This window comes from Acomys russatus, chromosome 24 (genome assembly GCF_903995435.1).
Source record: "Acomys russatus chromosome 24, mAcoRus1.1, whole genome shotgun sequence".
NCBI classification, from domain to species: domain Eukaryota; kingdom Metazoa; phylum Chordata; class Mammalia; order Rodentia; family Muridae; genus Acomys; species Acomys russatus.
In genome coordinates, this window is record NC_067160.1 from 10,364,124 (window position 1) to 10,386,402 (window position 22,279).

At 42.3% G+C, this 22,279-nt stretch overlaps 1 protein-coding gene across 1 annotated transcript in view; it reads left to right on the plus strand.

Moving 5' to 3' along the window:
• LOC127206867 (dual 3',5'-cyclic-AMP and -GMP phosphodiesterase 11A) overlaps positions 1-22,021 on the plus strand; it is a 47,085-nt gene extending 25,064 nt beyond the window's left edge. The window contains exon 2 of the mRNA XM_051166159.1: positions 21,798-22,021. Coding sequence (XP_051022116.1) covers positions 21,798-21,974 — 177 coding nt within the window. The 3' untranslated portion in view covers positions 21,975-22,021. The remainder of the gene's footprint in view (positions 1-21,797) is intronic.
• The last annotated feature ends 258 nt before the right edge of the window (positions 22,022-22,279 follow it).

Below are 22,279 nucleotides of genomic sequence, written 5' to 3' on the forward strand. Positions count from 1 at the left end.
TACATCTCTTTTTTCCATTAGAAAACAATTATATTTTTTTCCTTCAGCATCACATAACATAACTAATTACTTACTAGAAAAAAATAGAATGAGTCATCCTCACTAGTATGGTGGCTAGCATCTCTGGCTGTGACACTAGAGACCAGGGCTCAGGTCTCTGATGGGGACACAAGTGAGCACTTTGCTGCTAGTGCTGAAGTTGTTAGGACACGCTGAAGGGTCTGAGGTGGGAGAGGTGAGTTTGAGGCCAGCCTGGGCTGCATTGCTTCTTTGTCACTGGTTTGAGTGCACAGGTGAAGCCAGGCAAGACGAGCCATCTGGGTTAGCCAGGAACTGGGCATACACACACTCATCCCCTTCTCTGTATCTCTCTGTCTCTCTGTCTCTCCCTCTCTCTCTCCTGTGTGTATGTATGTGTGTGTGCACATGTATGTATGTATGTGTGTGTATATATATGTATGTGTGTGTGTGTATTTGTGTGTGTTGTAAAAGTATACACACATATCTGACCATCTCGACCATAAACAAAACAAAAAGCCCCAGAGGCTTCTGGCACTAAAACTAGCGCTGAGGAGAAATGCCATCTTCAGGTTTTGTAACAGCATACAGTCCATGACTGGGCTTCCAGTCTTCAGCCATCAGCTTCAAGGTCAACAGAGACACAGGAGACATAAGCATCCTACCAACTGCCCAGCACTACGTATGGTGAGTTAGCCTTGAGAACACGGACCAAATGAGGCTTGCGATGAGTTTAACTTGCAAATGAAGTGAAGTCATTATGGGATTTAATGACCCCTCTGAAAATAGGGATCAAAGTTTTCATTTCTCCAAGCCTACCAGGTAACCAGGTATGCGTGCCAGGAACTTATACACATGCAGTATTCACAAAAGCCATGTGCAGTGGGCATTAGTGACTCCATTTCATACCCAAAGAAAACCCCAAAGCTGAGAGAAACTGCCAGTGGTCAAGCCAAGGTGCTAACTCAGGTGCTGGAGCCTAAAGTGTGGCCTCTTCCCATCTGGGTTACTATAGAATCAGAATTGTGTGCTCTGGCCACTGCCAACATTGCTATTAAATGAAGCTCCAAACCATAAAAAGGCCAATCAGAGTGGTAACAAGAGGTAGTCCACGTCCAACCTCATGTAATAAAATAGAGACAGATGCTGATACTGTCTGTCCTTCATGGTAGCTAGTTCAACAGCAGGTCTCTTATTAATCCTGTTTTATTAGCCAACTGGGAAACTAGACAATTGCAGCTGAGGGTGGACCTCTGTTGGGCTTTAATCCTCTTCCTTATCATCACTGGCTCCTGCCCCACCCCAGCTTCCTTGACAGTCTTCCTCGTCACACATCCCCTGCAGCCACCTCCATCTTGAAAACAGGTAGGAGTGAATGTTCTTTCAAAAGTTCAGAGGGGCAGTAAAGGACACTATTAGCCAAGAGCTTGTGATTTGATACAATACTGGCAGACGAACACTCAGGCAAGGTACACGCACTTGGCAGGACGCAGCTACAAGACCTGCCCAGGGTCCGCAGCCACCTCTTCAAGCAACGCCCAGTTCTCAGGCCCAGGACTTAATCCAGCTTCATCTTGCTCATCAAGCTCCCTCTGAGCCATGGGTCCTTGTCATCTACTGTCAGTAGCTTCCTGGCAGCCCCGAGGATTGTCACCAGTGTAAATGTGGCTCTCCAGACTTCATGTTGCTTTTGGAGCCCATGCACGCAGAGCAGCTTCAGTTCCCAGTCTGGATGTAGATGTAATTTCCTCAGGGGCCTTCTTGGGGTCACATAGGTTTTGCCACAAGCCCAGTTCCTTCTGTCTAACCCAGCTGGCTCTTCTCACCTGGTTTCATCTGTGCATTCCCATCAGTGACAAAGAAATAAGGCAACCCAGGCTGGCCTCAAATCCATGACTCTTCTGTCTCAGTCCCTTCAGCAGGCATGAGACTAGACAAGCAACACCCCAAAAGGAAAATTAAACTCTTTGATACATTAACAATGGCATCTTTTATAAAAGTATTATAGAAACACTGGAAAACCCTCAATGTAGACTTAAAAATAAATGTTGGCTTCTATTGCTTTTGAAAAAAGTTGTATGAAAATAATTAGTAGGTTTTATCCATCTAAAGAGTAGTGCTCCACGTACTTTCTTTAGAGAAAGAATATAATACTGCATATTTTAAGTGTCTGATCACTTTGTGTCAGTCTGTATGCCAATCTGTATTTATTGGCTAAATTAAACTTAAAATTACATATCAGACATTTGTATCAAAGTTATAAAAAATTACTCAGATAAAAGCCAGAGAACTGTAAGGAACAAAAGTAATGCTATGATAAACAGCAATGTCTGTCCAAGTAAAGGAGTAAGAAAGTAAAAAAATTCAAGTGTGACATTCTCTGAGTTCATCCACGTTTTGTATCAGTACTTCTATGGAGTTTAGTGGTTTAGTCATGGAGTTCCTACTGCAGATCACAGCCCATGTGTGTGTCTATAACACCCCTCCTAGAACTCTGCAGATCACAGCCCGTGTGTGTGTGTGTGTGTGTATGTGTGTGTGTGTGTCTATAACACCCCTCCTAGAACTCTACAGATCACAGCCCATGTATGCGTCTACAACACAGATCCTAGAACTCTGCAGATTATAGTCTATGTGTGTGTGTAAAACACACCTCTTAAAACTCTGCAGATTATAGCCTATGTGTGTGTCTACAACACCCCTCCTAGAACTCTGCAGATTACAGCCCATGTGTGTGTGTAAAACATGCCTCTTAGAATTTTGCAGATTATAACCAAGGCAAAATGAGTACCAGACACATTGGTACCAACAAGAGCTTTAGACATCCCTTTTGTCTCCATTGTATTTACTGCCTTCTACGAAGTGCAAACTGTGCTATGTAACCAACCAAGAGAGTAAACAAAATATACCTGCACAGTACAAAGAATAAGAACATGGATACAATTCTAGGCGTTTCAGATTAAAACCCATGCAGTTCCTACACAGAGCCGTCCTCTCCATAACCCTATCTGTTAATACCGTGTGGAGTCTTATCTATTTACCTTTCCCCATTATGGCTTTGTTACCTATGTATGTTTTTCTATCTCACATGAAATCTCACTTTGCCTGCTTCATCTAAACCAATAATTTTCAACCTGTATGTCACAACCCCTTTTGGGGATGAAAGACCCTTTAATAGGTGTCATGTAAGAAAACACAGATATTTACATTACAGCTCATAACGGTAGCAAAATTACAGTTATGAAGTAGCAACAGGATTATTTTATAGTTAGGGGTCACCACAATATGAGAAGCTGTACTAAAGGATGCAGTGCTGGGAAAGTTGAGAACCACTGGTCTAAATGGAATTACTTCAGCTATGTCCATCTATGTCTTTTCTACCCAATATTGTGTTTATTAGATTAATTCATGTTAAAATATGTAACAATCATTTTTTGCTGTTGAAAAATGTTTGTTTTTAGAAACTACGTATTTCACTTTGTAATTCTACTTTTGGAGATTTTAAAATTATTTATAGATGTTTTGATGTGTTGAATAATGTTGCTATCAACATTTCGCAAATGTCTTATGGTTTGCCTGGATCAATCCTAGGCAAATATGTCTTCAGAACCTAGAAATTTATTACTGATTATAACAAGGGAAAATGTGAAGATATGATTAAGTTACTGATCTTGAAATGGCGGTGTGTGAGTCCAGTTTTCCTGCCTCTTCCTTTTGTATGGGACACACTCCAATAATTCATTAGATAATTCCTTCATTTCAAGATCCCTCACCCATAGGAATTTGACTGGTATGTCCTTGCGAAGGTCTTGTTCAGGCAACCACAGTGTGGATGGCTGTCCTGATCCAGTACCCCTAGTTGTGATCCTTACACTCTTTCTGCCTCTCTTCTGTGATGCTTCCTAAGCCTTGGGTGTAAGGGGGTGTTAGATGGACACTTCACCCCATCCTCTGCACTTGGCCCAGTACTCTGTAATAACCTCTGTCTATTGTGAAAGGAACAGTCTTTGAGGTGGGGCAAGAGCTGCATTAATCTATGGACATTAGACTATGTATTTAGAAGGTAGTTAGGGACTACATCGGCTTAGAAGAATGGTAATAGTAGAGTCTCCTCTAGGGTCTCTGGTCTCTTCAGCCACTGGTTCTTAGCTAGGTTTACAGTGCCAGGCAGGAGTTCGATCCTATTAAGTCCAACCACTCAGCTATTAGTTGCCGTGAAGGTGCTAGTGTCATTATTGCACCATTGGGCATATCTTGCTGAGCTAATTGCTATTGTAGTTCTCAAGATTTAAATATTTTAAAAGTATTGCTAATATAGTTTCTTGAAAATGGTTTTTCCATTGTGCACTATTTATGCTATTTGTTTTTACTTGAGGTAATTCTGGGGACTGAATTTGGGATCTTGGGAAAGCTAAGCTAGCCATCACTCGCAGCTTTACATCACCACATTCCACTGGAGTGCTACTTTGCATTTTCCCCATCATCAAAGCAGGCAACCATCCATTTCCCTCAGTGGTGTTGACACCATTAGCATAATTTACTCACAAGTTACAATACTTCAACACATAAAATCCTGGACTTAGGAGCATACAAAAAGACTTCTCAAAAATACATGGTAACATTAATGCTTAAACCAGCTTTAGGTGGGGGAGTGGTGGTGCACACCTTTAATGCCAGCATTTAGGAGGCAGAGAAAGTCCAATTTCTGTGAGTTCGAGGTCACCTTTTTCTACAAAGTGAGGTCCAGGACAGCCAGGGCAGTTACAGAGAGAAACTCTGTCTCAAAAAATCAAGACCAAACCAAACCAAATCAAACCAAACCAGACCAAACCAAACCAAAAAACAAACAAACAAAAACCTAGCTTGGGAAAAGTAGAGTATTATTTTCTGATTTTGTTTTTAATCTTTTTACCCCTTAAAATAATTATTGAGACAGCATCTCACCATATAACTCTGGCCTGGGACTTACTGTATAGATCAGGGTGACCTCAGATTCACAAAAATCACCTGCCTTTGCCTTCTGAGTGCTGGAATTAAAGGTATACACTACCATGCCCAGGCACCCTCTGAGTGCTGTAATTAAAGGTATACACTGCCATGCCCAGCCACCCACCCTCCCATTTTCTGACCTGTTTAAAAATATAATGGAGGGAATAGAGAGACGGCACAGTGGGCAAAATACTTTTGTATAGGATTGAGGACCAGAGTTCAGATACCACAAAAAAGCTGGACACAGAAGTACACATCTGTAATTGCAGCCCCTGAGGGCAGCAGATTCTGTGGGGTGGGGAAGGGGCACAGTCCATCCGAAGCAGTGAACTTCTGGTTCACTAAGTGCCATAGTTATGGTTCTATTGCTGTGACAAGATGCTATGACTAAGGCGAATCTATAAAAGGATGCATTTAGTTGGGGGTTTGCTTACAGTTTCAGAGGCTCAGTCTATTTTCATTATGGCAGGGAGAATGGCAGCATGGAGAGAGACACTAAAGCAGAATCAAAGACTTTTGCACTGTGTGTGTGTGTGTGTGTGTGTGTGTGTGTGTGTGAGAGAGAGAGAGAGAGAGAGAGAGAGAGAGAGAGAGAGAGAGAGAGAGAGAGAGAGAGAGAGAGAGAGATAGGGAGAGATAGGGAGAGAGAGAGAGACTAGTCCTGGTGTGAGTTTTTGAAACCACAAAGCCTACCCTCAGTAACACAGTGACACACTTCCTCTAACAAGGCCACACCTCCGGGTCCTCCTTCTCAAATAGGGCCAATGCCTGGTGACTAAGTAGTCAAATAATGAGCCTATGGGGCCATTCTCATTCAAACCATCACAGTAAGAGACAAAGTCTCAAAATGCAAGGCAGAGAAGTGACTGAGAAAAAGCATCCTGAAGTCAACTTTTGGCCTGTACATATATCCACACTGGACACACACACACACACACACACACACACACACACACACACACACACACGATATTTTTGAAGATATAGAAGTACTATAAATGAAAACTTCAAAGGCAAGACTGTATTTTATTTTATTTTATTTTATTTTATTTTAAGACTGTATTTTAAAGGGGAGTGTTTCATCAAGATGCTCAGATGAGTTCTTATGTAAGCTTCCCCCATGGCAAAGAAATGTTCCCAAAGACAGCTTGCTTAAAGAATTCTCTGTAGGACAGCCTTGGCTACCTCCACTCACACTAAATTACACTAAAAATGATCACACCACAACTATCACTGAAATACTCAGTTTCAGAACTTGTTCATTTATGCTGCTCTATGTGGCATTTTTAAAGTCTCCTTAAGTCCCTGCAGCAAAGCAGTGTGGCTATTGTCCTTTAGCTGATTGACATATTCTATTGTTTATCAAACATATTAAATTAGTTAATAAGCCCATGTTCATCAAAATCTACGAGTGTTTTGATATGTGGGTGCTACACTAGTGTGGCATCTAACTTCTGATCGTGTATCACCTACACAACTAAAAAGTGTGACCATGGCAGGGTGGCGCGCGCCTGTAATCCCAGCACTCAGGAGACAGAGAGAGGCAGGCAGATCTCTATGAGTTGGAGGCCAGCCTGGTCTACAAAATGAGTCCAGAACAGCCAAGGCTACACAGAGAAACCCTGCCTTGAAAAAAACAAAACAAAACAACACAGAACAAACAAACAAACAAAAAAAAGCATGACCTTGGGGCATTGTGTTTGGAAGTTTGTCAAACTCTCACATCCTCCTGCTGTGGAACTCTGTTCTCCAGGAATGATCCGTCTTGAGACCAGAGCAAGTGTGATCACTTACACAGACCTCTCAAGATTCAAATCACTAACATTCCCCTGAGGCAGTACCTCAGGCACTCAGGATGGGGCTTGCTCACTAGGCAGTGTAGGTGTTAGGTAGTCAGAGGTGGGTATGTGAGGCCATTGCCTCTGAGGATATATAGTCAGCTAATGGTTGTAGGGGATGGTGGGAGACATTTTCTTTGATGGCATAGTTACCTTCGAGTAGTCCACACTCCACAGGTAACTCCCCACCCCTGCTCCCATAAGTAACCCCAGTTGAACTTACTGGTTCACTTAGCTAGACTTAGTGGGAATCCTCACTCTGGTCTGTTGCAAGTGCAGCATCTCAAGTCAATAGATGCTTGTTTATAACTCCCCAGGAAAAGCCATGCAGTGCCTTGCTTGATCATAGTATTAGAATCTTCCATAATTTTTTAAAGTTTAGGTTTTTGGTAAAACTTTTACACAACTTTTCAGTGATGTGCCTTAGTTCAGCACTGTATCGTATAAGAGTGCCTTTTGGGGCGGTGTGAACAAAACCAGCTTGGACATCATACTATTTTCCCACTGTTGGAACAATCTCTTTAGCCTTTATCTGCAACCAATTCACAGCCGTTAGAAATGTTTGTTGAGAAACTTTCCATTTTTTTTTTCAGGAGAATAGACTTAGTGTTTTTTGTTTGTTTGTTTGTTTGTTTGTTTGTTTTGTTTGTTTTTTTGCTAGTCCCAAACACTTTATTTTTTTAACTTGGGAGAAAATGATTACATTTCTCACACCTATACCTTTTTATTTTTATTTTTTCATTTTCTTTCCTTTTTTTAAAAAATTATTTTATTTTTGTGGGTTTTTCCCTTTGGTTTTTTTTGAGACAAGGTCCTTCTGTGTAGCCTTGGCTGTCCTAGACTCACTTTGTAGACCAGGCTGTCCTTGAACTCACAGGAATCCACTTGCCTTTACCTCCCAAGTACTGTACATATACATTTATATTATTACACATATATACAATAGATTACCTATGGCAAGAAGAATCGTGACACAATCAGGAATTATATAAGTGTTACAGTCTTAGTGTTTTGGCTATTTGTATTTGACAGTCTTGAAGAAGACATCTTTCCTATCTTGGTGCATTTAAATTTCAGGGTAAGCAAGTCCTCAATAGTTCCTGCCTCACAAATATGTCTGTCAGATAGATATATTGGGTCAGAAGGTTGAAGATGATGCTTCAATGTTATAGAGAGTTTTGGGTGGCTGTTCAGGTAGAAAACTGTCTCTGTCATCTTTTTATTTGGAAAGCTACTAACCTGCACTCCTGGCATACTCAGATAATCAAGTTTACTCCTTCTCAAGTCTCTGAGGGAGTTGAAGACCAGGTAGCTTAGTTTTACAATGAAGCTTAATTGTTTAGGGGTTATGATGTTTTTAGGTCTAGATAGGTATTCTAAGTTGATAATGACAATATGTGATGGAGAGCAATCCACTCTTATTTGAAATATATCAGGTCCTCTTTTGAGAAGGCCGCAGACAGTGCCTCCTACTCTTGTAGGGCTCTTCTTGTCAACTGGATGCTTTTGGAATTTTGGCATCATCGTCACAAGAAAGACACTTGTAGATTTGTGCATCACCTACTGTCTCTCTCAGAGAACTTGGAGTGTTGTAACCTCCTTCAAGGAGACATGAGTCTGAGAAAGAAAGGATTCATGGATGCAGGGATGTGCCCTGGTCCTCAGGATCCACCCAGGAGGGGGAAGTGGTGTCAAGCTGCTTCTCCGTCTCCTTCACAGTGCTCGGTACCTGGTCGTTTCTCACTCAGGCTCTCAGGGCTTGTTTGTGCCATTAGCATCCAGACTTACATCAACAAGTTCAAATTATAGTAGTTTTTCTTCTTCTTTTTAGAACAAATGTTAGCCACTGCTGATTTTCAGTTTCCAGCTTTTTTTTTTTTTTTTTTTTTTTTTTTTAAAGAATCAGGGTGCTTTGTTATGAGAGAGGCTGTGATGTTTAACACTGAAGCCAGAATTCGTCTGAACTGAAAGAGCCATTTGACATATTAGGACATTGCCCAACTGGGCTATCTTTCCACTCTGCTTGCTGGGTTATTTTCCAGACAATACCACCAAACTCCTTCAGTATTCTGTGCAGAGTTTCAATCGGGCCTAATTTTTATAATAAAGAGTTTTGTTTTTAGAATGATGACAGCTTAAAAAGACTAACAGAGTCATTTAGTTTTAGGCCAGCTTAGACCCACTCATATCCTTCTAAACTACAGAGTGCAGTAGTGTGTAATTTTAATGTTTATGTTATTTATTAGGACTGACCCATCTCCTTCTCAACAGCTGTCACCTGGTATATCTTACCATCCAGTGACATAATGTCCTCTCTCTTTGGATGACAGGTTGGAGCTATAATCCTGTCCTGGATGGCTACCCTCATCTGCAGAAAACCGTTCACTTAACCATTTTATAAACTACCTTTTTAGAACATAACTTTTCTCATGTCATAATAAACAATCACTTATAATATGTGAAATAATAACCCATGGCTTTATATGGCAGTATGAGTTCAGCATACTATAATCGGCTTCTCACTGAACATTCTGGTATTATTAAATTTCTCTTATTAGAAATCCTTAGAAATGAAACTAATGAATTGAAGAGTAGAAAACTTGAAAGTGATTGTTACTAGTTAGCTGGCTCTTCTCTATGTGTGTTTTACATCATCAGCGCCAGTGCGTAAATGTGGGCAACTTCCCTACACTGAACGTGAATAATGAAGTGTGGGCCGGAGAGAGCAGGGGTGCTCGCCAGCGAGCTGAAGGCCTGACCTGGACCCCAGGAACCTGTGCAGTAATAGGAGAGAATGGAATTCTGCTGGTTGTCCTCTGACTTCCACAGATGTGCTGTGGCACGTGCGTGTACACACACACACACACACACACAGACAGACACACACACACTACGTGTGCCTTTGTAGTCTGCTAATTTTTCCATTTTAAAATAGTTTTCACTATTACAATTATTGTTGTTTTGAAATCCATGTTGATATCAAAGGTCTTGATTTTTATGTTGTTCAATAAGAAACAATGATTGAAAATATTTTTAAAAATACATTTTACTTTAAGTTATAGTTAAAAATGTTGCAAAGAATTGAAAAGCATACTTTAAATAAATGACTTTTTGTTAAAACACTAATAACAACTTCTACATAGTTACAATAAAACTTAGAAATTAAATAGAAGATGCTGACAATTATAGTGATTTGGTACGAATGTGGGAAATATCAGGAGTTTACTACCATAGCAGTTTACAAATCAGATCCCTTTGGGGTCCATTTTCCAGGTTCTTTCATGAACTATATAGTAAAAAGGGTTTTCAAATGCCTTGTTGGAATGGTCCCTTTTGAGGTCTTTTTTGCTTTTGCTTTTGTTTTTGTTTTTTTTGTTTTTCGAGACAGGGTTTCTCTGTTTGGCCTTGGCTGTCCTGGACTCACATTGTAGACCAGGCTGGCCTGAACTCACAAGGATCCAACTGCCTCTGCCTCCCGAGTGCTGGGATTAAAGGCCTGCGCCACCACCGCCTGGCCCCTTTTGGGGTCTTAACCAGTGGATAATACCAATCCTCCTGGCCCATGCTGGCATTCCGTACTTTGCTGTCTTGCCTTTGCTCCCCCACCCACGTCTCTCGGTCCCTGACTGTCCAGTGTCTGAACCACAGCCTTGTGACAACCATTTCCTTGTTACATCTGCAGGCCTCCTGGCCTTTCTAGCTGTAGTTCTCCTTCAGGGACCAGCCTCTTCACAGACACTCAACACCGCAGTTCAGGGTGGCATTTAACTCTATAATGCATCTGCACACGGACAATGTTTCAATGTAGCTAGCCGTGGCACCCATTAAGTCAGCGTAAGCTTTTATTGTTTTTCTGCTTATGACCTTACCTGCACCTTGTTTTCATCTGTGCGGTGGTTCTTCCATTTTCACACTGTTTCTGCCTCTGAGATACAATAAGTGTGAGAAAGATAGATAATAAATGACAACAGGGCAGGATCATAAGGAAATGCCCGCGCAGAGCAGGAGGACAGAGAAACAGCGACAGACTCGACAGAGCTGAAGAGAGTGAAGTCTCCCAATGGCATGTGACAACTGTGAGTGCTCCAAACCCTCGTAGTAAAAGTTTTTATGGAGTCCACTAACCTCTAATTCAATTTGGAAGGCTTAAATAAAAGATGGCTGATTTTGTGTTTCCTGGCTGGAGCTGACCTTGACATACGCAGACTGCCCCACGTTAATCGTGTTCCTGAGTCAGACCAAAGCTCCTCAAATCGTGAAGCAGTTTTGATAATACACCATGCGTACACACTAAGGACAATACTGATGACTTTTGTACTTTCCTCAGCAAGAATCGAATTGGGAGGCACAAGGCACTAGCTATCAAGTTACTGCATGCGATGCCTTTGTTTTTATGTGGTAAAATCTCAAACCTTTCATCAATTCACAAGTTAGTTGCTCTTTCTATAGAGAAAGACAGAATAGAACATTTCAAATCATTAAAAGCTAACCAAAAAATGTATAGAGTTTTGTCTCTCAGGCATCTTCTGAACATGAGTGTCCAGTGATAAGTTACCATGGTAACGAGATTGTCTTGTTAGGGTCACTACTGCTGTGATGAATCACTATGACCAAAAGCAACTTGGGGAGGAAAATGTTTGTTTGGCTTATGCGTCCACATCACAGTTCATCACTGAAGGAAGTCAGGACAGGAACTCAGACATGCCAGGGATTCTGGAGGCAGGAGCTGATGCAGAGGCCGGGGAGGGGTGATGCTTACTGTATTGCTGGTCATGGCTTGCTCAGCCTGCTTTCTTTTAGAACTTGGAACCACCATCCGGGGGATGGCCTCACCCCCATAGGCTGGGCCCTCCTCCCCGATAAATCACTAATTAAGAAAATGACCTACAGGAGTGGTTCTCAGCCTTCCTAATGCTCTGAACCTTTAATACTGTTCATCATTTTGTGATGATGCCGCCTCTACCCCCAAACCATAAATTATTTTGTTACTACTTCATAACTGTAATTTTGGTGCTGTTATGAATTATAATGGAAACCTCTGACATGTCAGTTATTTGATTTGTGACCCCTAAAGGGGCCGCAGCCCACAAGTTGAGAACCACTGCCCTACACTCTCAGTCGCATAGAGGCGTTTTCTCAATTGAGGATCCCTTCCCTCAGATGACTATAGCTTGTGTCAAGTTGACATATAACTAGCCAGCACAGGGATGCCTTTGTGAACTAAATTAAATGACTACTTACTAATTGATGAACCAATAAAAGCAATTTTCTTTGGATTCCTAGAGAGTCGGTGAGCTATTGCCTGTTGTTTCCGTGTATTATTTTATACTCTGTGTTTCTGTTAGCCTTCTCTATGCCACAACTCCATAAAGCATTTGAAAAACAGTATAGTGGAAATGTGGGAGTAAGCGTGGTCCTCACGTCTGGTGAGGTTCAAAGGTATCATGAGAGACACTGGAGTTGCTTGCAAGTTCTGCAGGAAGCTCTGTGGGTGCAGTTTTCCTGAGTCACTGTCACACAAGTGGCCAGGGCTGTTCTCTTGCTATGCCCACATGAGCGTATCCACAGAGTGAGGAAATGCAGATGCATGCATGTGCTATCCTGAATGGGCACGGTCCTTTAGAGTCAAGTCCAGCTGAAAGCTCCCTGGAATTAGTAAAGTGCTTTGTAATTACAGGCTTCCTCAGCTGCGTAACTACCATCACGTGGATGTTAGATTTGACAGGTTTGAGCATTTTGGGTTTGAAGGACTGTAATGTGGCATTGCGAGTGTTGCTCATAAAATCATCCTTACAGAAGACGTGGTGGTTAAGACTGGCTTAGTGATGAGCACAGAAAATGTTCCTGTAAAGTGCTGAGGGCAGGGACCCAGTGCTTACATAGAGATAGAAAGGGGGTCTTACATAGAGACAGAGAGGGGGTCTTACATAGAGACAGAGAGGGGGTCTTACATAGAGACAGAGAGGGGGTCTTAAGCATCTCACCTGTGCCATGAGGCTGAGACCTGCCTGACTCAGTCCTAGCCGAGGGAAGCCTTGGATGCTTTCTCTCAGAAAATGGAAGCTGGGATTGGATGATCTTTGGCTTTAAGCCATTGCATTTGTTTCTTTTCTCTCCTCTACGACAAAATATCTGACAAAGCAACTTAAAAGGAGGGAAGGTTTATGCTGGAATAGCCACAGTTTACAGGTGAGTCTTTGGCTCTGTGGATTCTGGGCCTGTGGTGTGGTCAGTGATCTTAGTGGCTGGAGCATGTGGGACAGGAGCCAGGCTTTGTGACCACAAGGTTTCAGAAAGGAGGACAGAAGAGGACTGCAGGTCAAGGCTAACCTTCAAAGCCATGGCCCTGGTAGTCCACTTCTTCCAAATAGACCGTACCTTCTAAAGCAGTGGTTCTCGACCTGTGGGGTCACCTAAGACCATTGGAAAACACAGGCATTTACATCACAATTCATAGTAGCAACAAAAGTGCAGTTATGAAGTAGCAATGAGAATAATTTTATGGTTGGAGGTCACCACAACATGAGGAACCATATTAAAGGGTTGCGGCACTAGGAAGGTTGAGAACCACTGTGCTAAAGTTTCTCCAAAACGGCAGGACCAGGTAGAGACCAAGCATTCAGCACATGTGAGCACTCCCTCTTCAAGCTGTAACAGCCTTTTTATGTGCTCTTAAAAACGTGTTCTGGGGGCTGGGGGTGTATGCAGATGTGATGAATACAGCCTCTGGGGGCTGGTGGGGGTACTCAGACATGGTGAATACAGCCTCTGGGGGCTGGTGGGGGTACTCAGACATGGTGAATACAGCCTCTGGGGGCTGGTGGGGGTACTCAGACATGGTGAATACAGCCTCTGGGGGCTGGTGGGGGTACTCAGACATGGTGAATACAGCCTCTGGGGGCTGGTGGGGGTACTCAGACATGGTGAATACAGCCTCTGGGGGCTGGTGGGGGTACTCAGACATGGTGAATACAGCCTCTGGGGGCTGGTGGGGGTACTCAGACGTGGTGAATACAGCCTCTGGGGGCTGGTGGGGTTACTCAGACATGGTGACTATGGCTTCTTCTCAAGGACATGAAGAACTCAGGTTGCGAGGTTGCTTTTCCACAACCCAAATGGATCTTGAGAGTAGGTGCCTATTTTGTGGCTGTTCTGTGGCATCAGGCTGAACTGAAGAGCGTGCAGAAGACCTTAAGTCACACGTCTATCGAATCATAGGGTTTTAGGCAGGGGTACGGTTCGATTATTTTGCTGAAGAGGAAAAAGAAATGACTTTGGCCTTTTGACTTTGTCTTTTTAAATGTTAGAAATCTTAGCTGAGCCTCATCACATTAAAAAAAAAAAAAAAAAGTGAGTCTGCCCCAAAGGCACTTAGAACTCTCTGCTTATGAAGAGGAGTTAAGGCTTAAAATGCTTGATAGGAAAAATATTAATGGTCTGAACATCCTTGAAGCAAGAAGAGGCTACCACAATCCTAAGAAGCTCATCCCAGGTTTTAACAACCTTATTACAGGAGCCTTTGCCTGGAGTTAATAGGTTTGCCTGTGATAGATCAGCTCCCGGTCCACTGTCCTCGGGGAGATGGATATAAATGAGTACCATTCCCCTGGTGATGCTGCACCAGGGACCTAGAAGCATTTGCTAGGTTCCTGTTCAGCTTTCCTTGAGCAAATAAGCTCAAGGTCGTGGGGCTTGGGCTACCTTGGTGCTGATCCTGCTTCCTCCATATCTGGCTGTTTGTGAAATGTTGCTGATTTCTAGAGAGCTTCGGGTGATAAGTTATTAGGCGACGTTCTCATTCTTACCATGTGCACGCGCACGCACACACATGCACGCGCATGCACCCCATGCGCACACTTCAGAGAAATCCCCATCGTGTAGATGACCTTGGCACCTGTTCTCACTTGGTGACTCTCCCCACTTAGCCACCTTAAATGCCTGAACAAGAAACAAGGAAACACGGGGTGGGAGGAGGTTTTGTGTTCTTTATCTTTTCCACTTTCACCAACTCACTTAAATCCTAGTGATTCTATGTTCTGAATGCGTTTCAACTCAGTCCATTTTCTACCACCATATGTTACCAAGTCTCTTCCAATTCATTCTGTAAATGCAGCCAAAGCAGTCTTCTGAAAAATGAAGACTTAGTCACACCACCACCCACCTTCCTAAAACACTCTAGTATTCTCTCTCTCTCTCTCTCTCTCTCTCTCTCTCTCTCTCTCTCTGTCTCTCTCTCTCTCTCTCTCCACTATCCATCTTTTTAGGATAAATATTCTGTGTGTGCATGGCTGTAGAAGCCAGAGTCAACTTCAGCTGTCATTCTTTGGGAGACACCCAACTTGTTTTGCTTTGAATTTTTTATTAAAATATTTCTAACACAATATATTGATTATATTTTCCCCAAACTCCTCCCAGATCCTCCCCACACAACTTTGTGTTCTTTCTCCCTCAGATAAAACAAAACAGAACAGAAACAAAAACAGTAAAGACAAAAATATGACGATTAAAACAAGCATTAAAAAAAAAAAAGAAACCAACGAGACAAAACCCACCCAAAACAAAGCACCAATCCCCATGTCTACTATGCTGCGGGGACTGAGAGCACTTTAGAGATGGGTTTGGCGCAGGCCTGGTGGTTGGACTTCGGTGGCAAAGGGAGCGTTCTGCAGGGCTGCAGGTTGTCACAAAGGTCAAAGGCACAGAAGTCAGTGCAGACAAGCCAGAACTGGTCCAGGTAGGATTTCAGGTCCAGTTCGTCACAATCCACTCCACAGATGTGCAGCTCCGGGACAACACAGCACTCACTCTCCGTTTCCCTTCACTCTTTATGATTTCCCCGTCAACGCACTTTTTGGTCGCACTCTTGGTTATCTGATAATTCTCATATGCAGTTGGAATGGGAGATTAAAAATGGAAATGTTTAGTATTGACTCGTTCAGTTTGGGATGAAAGGCAGGCACTGGCCGTTTGGAAAACTTTCTCACTTGAAGTCAGAGAAGAAAACCTCTAATGTAGGCACCAGAAAATGCGGGCAACCTTGCTCAGTAAGTTGGTTTAGCGACTTTCTTTCTTTCTTTTTTTTTTTTTTTAAGATTTTATTTATTTATTTATTATTATGTATACAGAGCTCTGCCTGCATGTACATCTGCAGGCAGAGGAGGACATCAGATCACATTATAGATGGTTGTGAGCCACCATGTGGTTGCTGGGAATTGAACTCATGACCTCTGGAAGAGCAGACAGTGCTCTTAACCACTGAGCCATCTCTCCAGCCCCGGTTTAGCGACTTTCTTTGTTCTCTTCATACTTAGACTTCATATTTGTCCCCTCCATGCCAGGGAATGTCATTTCCAAAGGCTCAATATTTGCAAATTTTTCTCCTCTCCAACCAACTCCCCGCAAGAAGTGCTGTTGCCTTACCTTCTAATTGCCCTGCTTACATCTTTGTAACTCCCTCATCCTTTCTTTAAACAGAGCATCTTCAGATTTTATCCCAAAACTTTCTACCAGTCACCCAGTTCTGTGTCAGATCCAAAAAGTTTCTAATTTTTAATAATGATCTTAATTAAAAAAAATAAAGTTAAATATTTAAAGAATAGGTCCATCTTTATGATCTTAACATTGTACTATATTTGCTTCATAGACTTTTCATACACGTGAGCATTTTTATTACATAGTATTTAGTTAAATATATTTTCATAAGATACAATTTCATTTTAGATGTTCTCACAGTGGAAACATGGTAATGTTTAGTATTTTCATGCCTTCAGTTTAGAGAAGTAAAAAATTAATGTGAAGATTAAGCCTCGGTTCAAGACTTATAATGCTTAAAAATGAGATTTATTATTTGATTGTAGGTGTATCAGTATTTTACGTACACATGTGTACCCCATGTGCCTGGTGCCCTCAGAGGTCAGAAAGAGAAGCTGCATCTCCTGGAATTGGGGTCCCCGATGGGCTGACCGTGGGGATGCTGGAGCTGGTCCTCTGCAAGAGCAGCAGGTGCTCTTAGTGACTGAGCCTTCTCTTCAGCCCCAAGCATTTGTAATATTGTGACTGACCCACAAGGAGGACTTTCCCCCTAAACAGAACTTGTCTGTGTTCACATCTTACAAAGTCTTCCTCTCTGGATTTAGGACTCAGTGTTGTAAACAATAGCAAGTCTCTCGACAACACTTTCTCTGGGAGATGGCGTCGACGCTCACCAATGTATCTGGACATAGCTCTTTCTAAACGTTAAACATGGCCTAAGCTTCTGCAAAGTTATACTCATGAGTTAACAGGCTTTCCCTTTGCCCTTCATTACCAGCACAAATAGAGGAGCTATTTGGTAATATATTGTAGTAATAAAATTAAATCTCCTTAAGAGAAATGTAAACAAACGGGAAACGCTTGCCTACTATGTCTACTTGCACTGTGACTCTTAACAGAGTCTGGGAGACGATGCCATTAACCCATCACAATATGGAATTCAGTCCCAAAAATGTCTGAATACAACTGTTGTCAAATTTTGCCTCAAAGGCTAAACTTTTAATATTAGGAGAAAAGGTCCGTCTCAGCCGTGGAACTGGCTTGGTGTTTTCTCTTATGCTCAGCTGAATCGTACAGCAACCCAGCGGCAAAGAGGGGCACAGTCAGAGCTTCCACTGTGGGCCAGCAGCTTTGCAATGCCATGTCCTGGTGGATGAACTAGCAGAGCCCAGCAAAGGTCAACTGCAAGAGTGTCAAAGGCTCACCAGACTGGGTGGCTTTGTGGCATGCTCTCTCAGGACAAGGGAGTGGTTTGTACAAGACCCAGCGATTTGAGAGTGGAGAGTGAGACTGAGACAGGCAGACAAGGAGGACTCCAATGCCGCAAAATCAGGGCTGGAAAGATGGCTCAGTGGTTGAGAGCACCAACAGCTCTTTGCCGAGGACCTAGGTTCAATTACTAGCACCTACATAGCAACTCACAGGTGTCTGTAATGCCAGTTCCAGGTGATCTGAACCCATGTTCTGAGCTTTGCAGGCACTGTATGCACATGGTACACAGACACACATGCAGGAAAAACACTCAAGCACATAAAATAAACATAAAAGAAAATGCCACAAAATCCTCTTAAGTTGCATCCTAATTAAAAATAAAATAGTGACATTAAAAATACAATAATAAAACAAAAAGACAAAATGTCCTGATAATCTTAATAGAAAAAAGGAAGTAATAAATAATATTAAATATCATTGTGTAATTATAAAATATATTATATAATATATGTGATGAATTATATAAAATATATTATATAAATATTATTCATGATATGATATATAATGTAATGTAAAAATAGAACAATAAAAAAAGGAAAAGAAAACCCACACTAAGTTATGAAGTAGATGCAGGCTCATGAGTAAAAACCCTTGACAATTTTCTCACCAGTGTGACAGAGAGGGCTAGCCTGGGAACCAGCCCAAAGACTGCATGACAGGTGCATGCCCACATGTCCTAAGGTTGCTGAGTCTCCAGGAAGGCTGAGACAAGGCCAAGACTTCCCAGAGGATGTCCGTGTCAACATAGTCCAGCCTCCTTATGTCCCCAGAGGCCAGGCCCTCTCCAGAGAATCATTAGCTCACTTCTCAGTTGGTTTTGTAAAGAAGTCAAACTGTGAGCTGAAGTCTCTTGTGTAACCTCTCTGTTGCTGTTTCCTCCCTTCTCTTTGGATGACCGCAGCACACATTTGAAGTTTATTATCCTCACGAATACTTACAGCTTTGCTTCATGTGTGAATCTGTAAATGATACACAGGTCGTCATTAAACATTTGCTATTTTATACACGTGCCATTAGATTGCAGCTTGCTCATTTTCATTAGCATTATGTTTTAAAAGGTTTTTTTTATTAGATTTACTCATTTTATGTGTGTTTTGCCTGTATATATGTATACATGTATGTATGTATGTGTGTGTGTATGTATGTATGTATGTATGTGCACCACATATGTGAAAGGTGCCTATGAAGGTCAGAAGAGAGCATGGAATCCCCTGGATCTGGAGTCACAGCTGGTGTGAGCCAGTATGTAGGTGCTGAGAATTGAACCCAGGTCTCTGTGAGAACAGCAAGTTCTTGTCACAGCTGAGGCAGCCACTACTGCCATGTTTTTAGTTTTGTTCCTATTGACACAAGCAGCTCTAGTTTATTCAAAGCAATGCATGGTGTTGTTATGGGATGTATCATGTCACGAGGTCACAGTTACCTTGTTCATTTTTCCATTGACCACCAGTCACATGACATCCTGTTCCTTATTTTCACAATCGAAGTTGTACACATGTAGCTTTGGTATATGTCCAAAACTCTCTAAGGATATGCCAAAGAGTAAAAGGTAGTGCCTTAGAGTCTTAACTTTTTTTTAAAAAATATTTTGTGCAGCCGTAGTACACTTAAAAACTATTTGAAAAATATTATTGAGTCTTTACAATGTGCCAAGATGAAGTAAATAAGAGAGACAGAGTTTCTGCTGCTCGAGGCCTTATATTTGATTTAGGGTTGAGAACAAATAAACTGGCAAGCTGACTTCAGCGAATACTAAATGTTACTGAGCGAAGCGAGGCATTCTTGCTGCTCCAAGGTCTTCCTTGGTCTTCTGTTCCACCTGGAGTTAAAGAGAACTCCCCTGCTTAACCTGTAAGACTTGGCACCGTTGGATCCAGGCTCTGTCTGTTATTGTCTCTACACCCCCTGTACCCCACCTTCCACCCCCGACCCTGAAGTCTCTGGACTCAGTTAATTTTTTTCCCGCTTCAGCACTTTCAAAGGCAGGGTTCTAGCTGCTCAGGAAGTTCTTTCCATTTCTCTTTGCCTCCTCTCATGAAGTGCATCCTTTTCTTCAGTGTCACTTGTCACAGTGGCCGAGGATGCATGCATGCTGTCTGCCTGTCCTGTTAGCTGGCAAAGCTGTGAGAAAAGGGGTCACCGTCGCTTCAGCTGTGTACCTCCTAGGCCACACCCTGACACATAGATGCTCCTTAGTGAATTTTCGTAAAATTAGCACAGACAGGTGTGCTTCTCAAAGTTTGCCTTTGTGCTCACTTTGACGTTGGAGATGCCACATACCCAGTCAGAGAGCCAATGTGTGTCGGTTCCTGCGTGTGCTGGTTGGTTTTGTCAGCTTGACCAGACCTAGGCGTATCTAGAAAAGGGGGAATCTTAAATAGAGGAATGACTTTGCTAAGATTGACCTGGAGACAAGCCTATGGAGGTATTATCTTGATTAATGACTGATGTGGGAGGCCCAGGTCATTGTGGACATGGCCATCCCTGCGCAGGTGACCCTGGGTGCAAAGAGCATAGGATGAGCAAGGCAGTAAAGCAATAGTCCTTCTTGGCCTCTGCTTCAGTTCCTGCCTCCGGGTTCCTGCCTCCGGGTTCCTGCCTCCAGGTTCCTGCCCTGACTTCCATCCACGATGGCGTGCGACCTGAGAGGATAAGCTGAAATAAGCCCTTTCCTCCCCTCCATTCATCTCTTCTGTCATCATTATTTCCTGCTTCTTTATGAACGCTTAGAAAGCATTTGATATCCACCCTCCCAGATATCCTAGCGTGTGTAACTTGAAATTAAAGATGCTCTCCTAAGTAGCTCTCCCAATAGCAATAGAAACAGAAATAGCAATAGATCAGCAATAGCAACATCCCAGCAGCAGCACATCTCTGGAGGCTGTGCTCTAACCTTGCTCAACTTCCTCCCCAGTACATCCAGTGAAGAGCTGCACACTTTCTCAGCATTTCAGGCCTCTTACAGCTCCCATGGCTTTGCTTGTACTGCAGATAGTATTTGAAGAGTCCAGACCAGGTTTCTGATGGAATAATTGCTCTCTCTTCTCTCCTCTGTCTTCTCTCTTCTCTCTCTCTCTCTCTCTCTCTCTCTCTCTCTCTCTCTCTCTCTCTCTCTCTCCCTCTTTCCTCCCTTTCCCCTTCCTCCTCTGTCTCCTCTTTCTATGAGTGTATGTATGTGTTTGTGCACATTCATGTATATGTGCCTGGGTGTGTCCCTGTTCCTATGTGTATGTGCGTGTGTAGGTCAGAGGTCAATCTCAACATCAGGTGTCTCTCCAGGGACCAGTCTCTCCCTCTTCAGCAGTGAGACTACAGGCACACATCTCTTCAGCTCCTGTTTCTTAGATTTCTTTTCCTAAATGGTGATTCCTGCTATAATTTGACATGAAGACCCCGTGTTCTTAGGGATGTGTGTCCTTCCCAAGGTGTCAGGTCTGAATATAATATTAGTTTGATGATCATGGTCATGCTAAATTTAATTACTTTTCTAAGGTAGAATCTTCGAGATCTCCCCATTATAGAACACTTATTATCTTTATCATTAATAAATATTTTAGGGTGGCCATTGAAGATCATGTAAATATCCTGCACAACATCCTTCAGCCATCATTGGTGACCCTTGCTTATGACCATTGTTTTACTGGTAGCTGACAAAAGATATTACTCAACTCAACTATTTATCCCACATATTTTAGCTGGCATTCTTTTTATTCACCCCCCCCCCAGCCGGCCCCCAATTCCTTTTTGGAAATACTTTTGAAATATCAAAATGAATGCATAGATTTTTTTCAGAATAATTTTAATCCAAAATAAAGTACTTCTTTCCTGAATGTTTTAGAGGGTTCCTACATACTTGATACATTGCTTTTGCATATAACATTTCATATCATTATCATTATGAAATACATGTTAAGTAGAACACAATGAAGTTCCATTAGGGCACTGGTCTCTTTCCTTTTCAGTTGCCTGACTCACAATTATGGTGATAATTTATCATTTATCTTCCATTGGTGGTTTAAACACAAAATCAAGTCCATTATTGAGAATAAAATCTGGGGGAGCAGGGAGCTTTCCCTGTGACATGCTCTCCTCTTCACCCCCCCCCTTGCCGTGCCCTTGCAATGAATGCTTTCTCTGTCTTATTTTTAGGACCGAAGATTCAATGATGAAATTGACAAGCTAACTGGATACAAGACAAAATCACTCTTGTGCATGCCCATCCGGAACAGTGACGGTGAGATTATTGGTGTGGCCCAAGCGATAAACAAGATTCCGGAGGGAGCTCCGTTTACAGAAGATGATGAAAAAGTAAGATTTCATGCCTAGCCTGACTTGTACTTTCCATTTTGATTACTGATTGCTGCTCTGACAGGGAGGATGGGAATCACGTGACTTGTGCTTCGATTGGCCTATTCACAGATCAAAGAGCTTTTTCTATGCTGTGCAAGATGTAATGGAAGCTTTTTCCTTAAAAAAAAAAAAAAAAGCATTTCATAGAATGTGGTATAATTGAAAATAATCACTCCACTTTTTAAAAAGCATGCTTTTCATCCCAAGTCCCACTAGTAGTCTTGCTTTTTTTGGGGGGGGGCGGATCTTTAGTTTTCTTGTAAGCAAGCCTTTTAATTGAA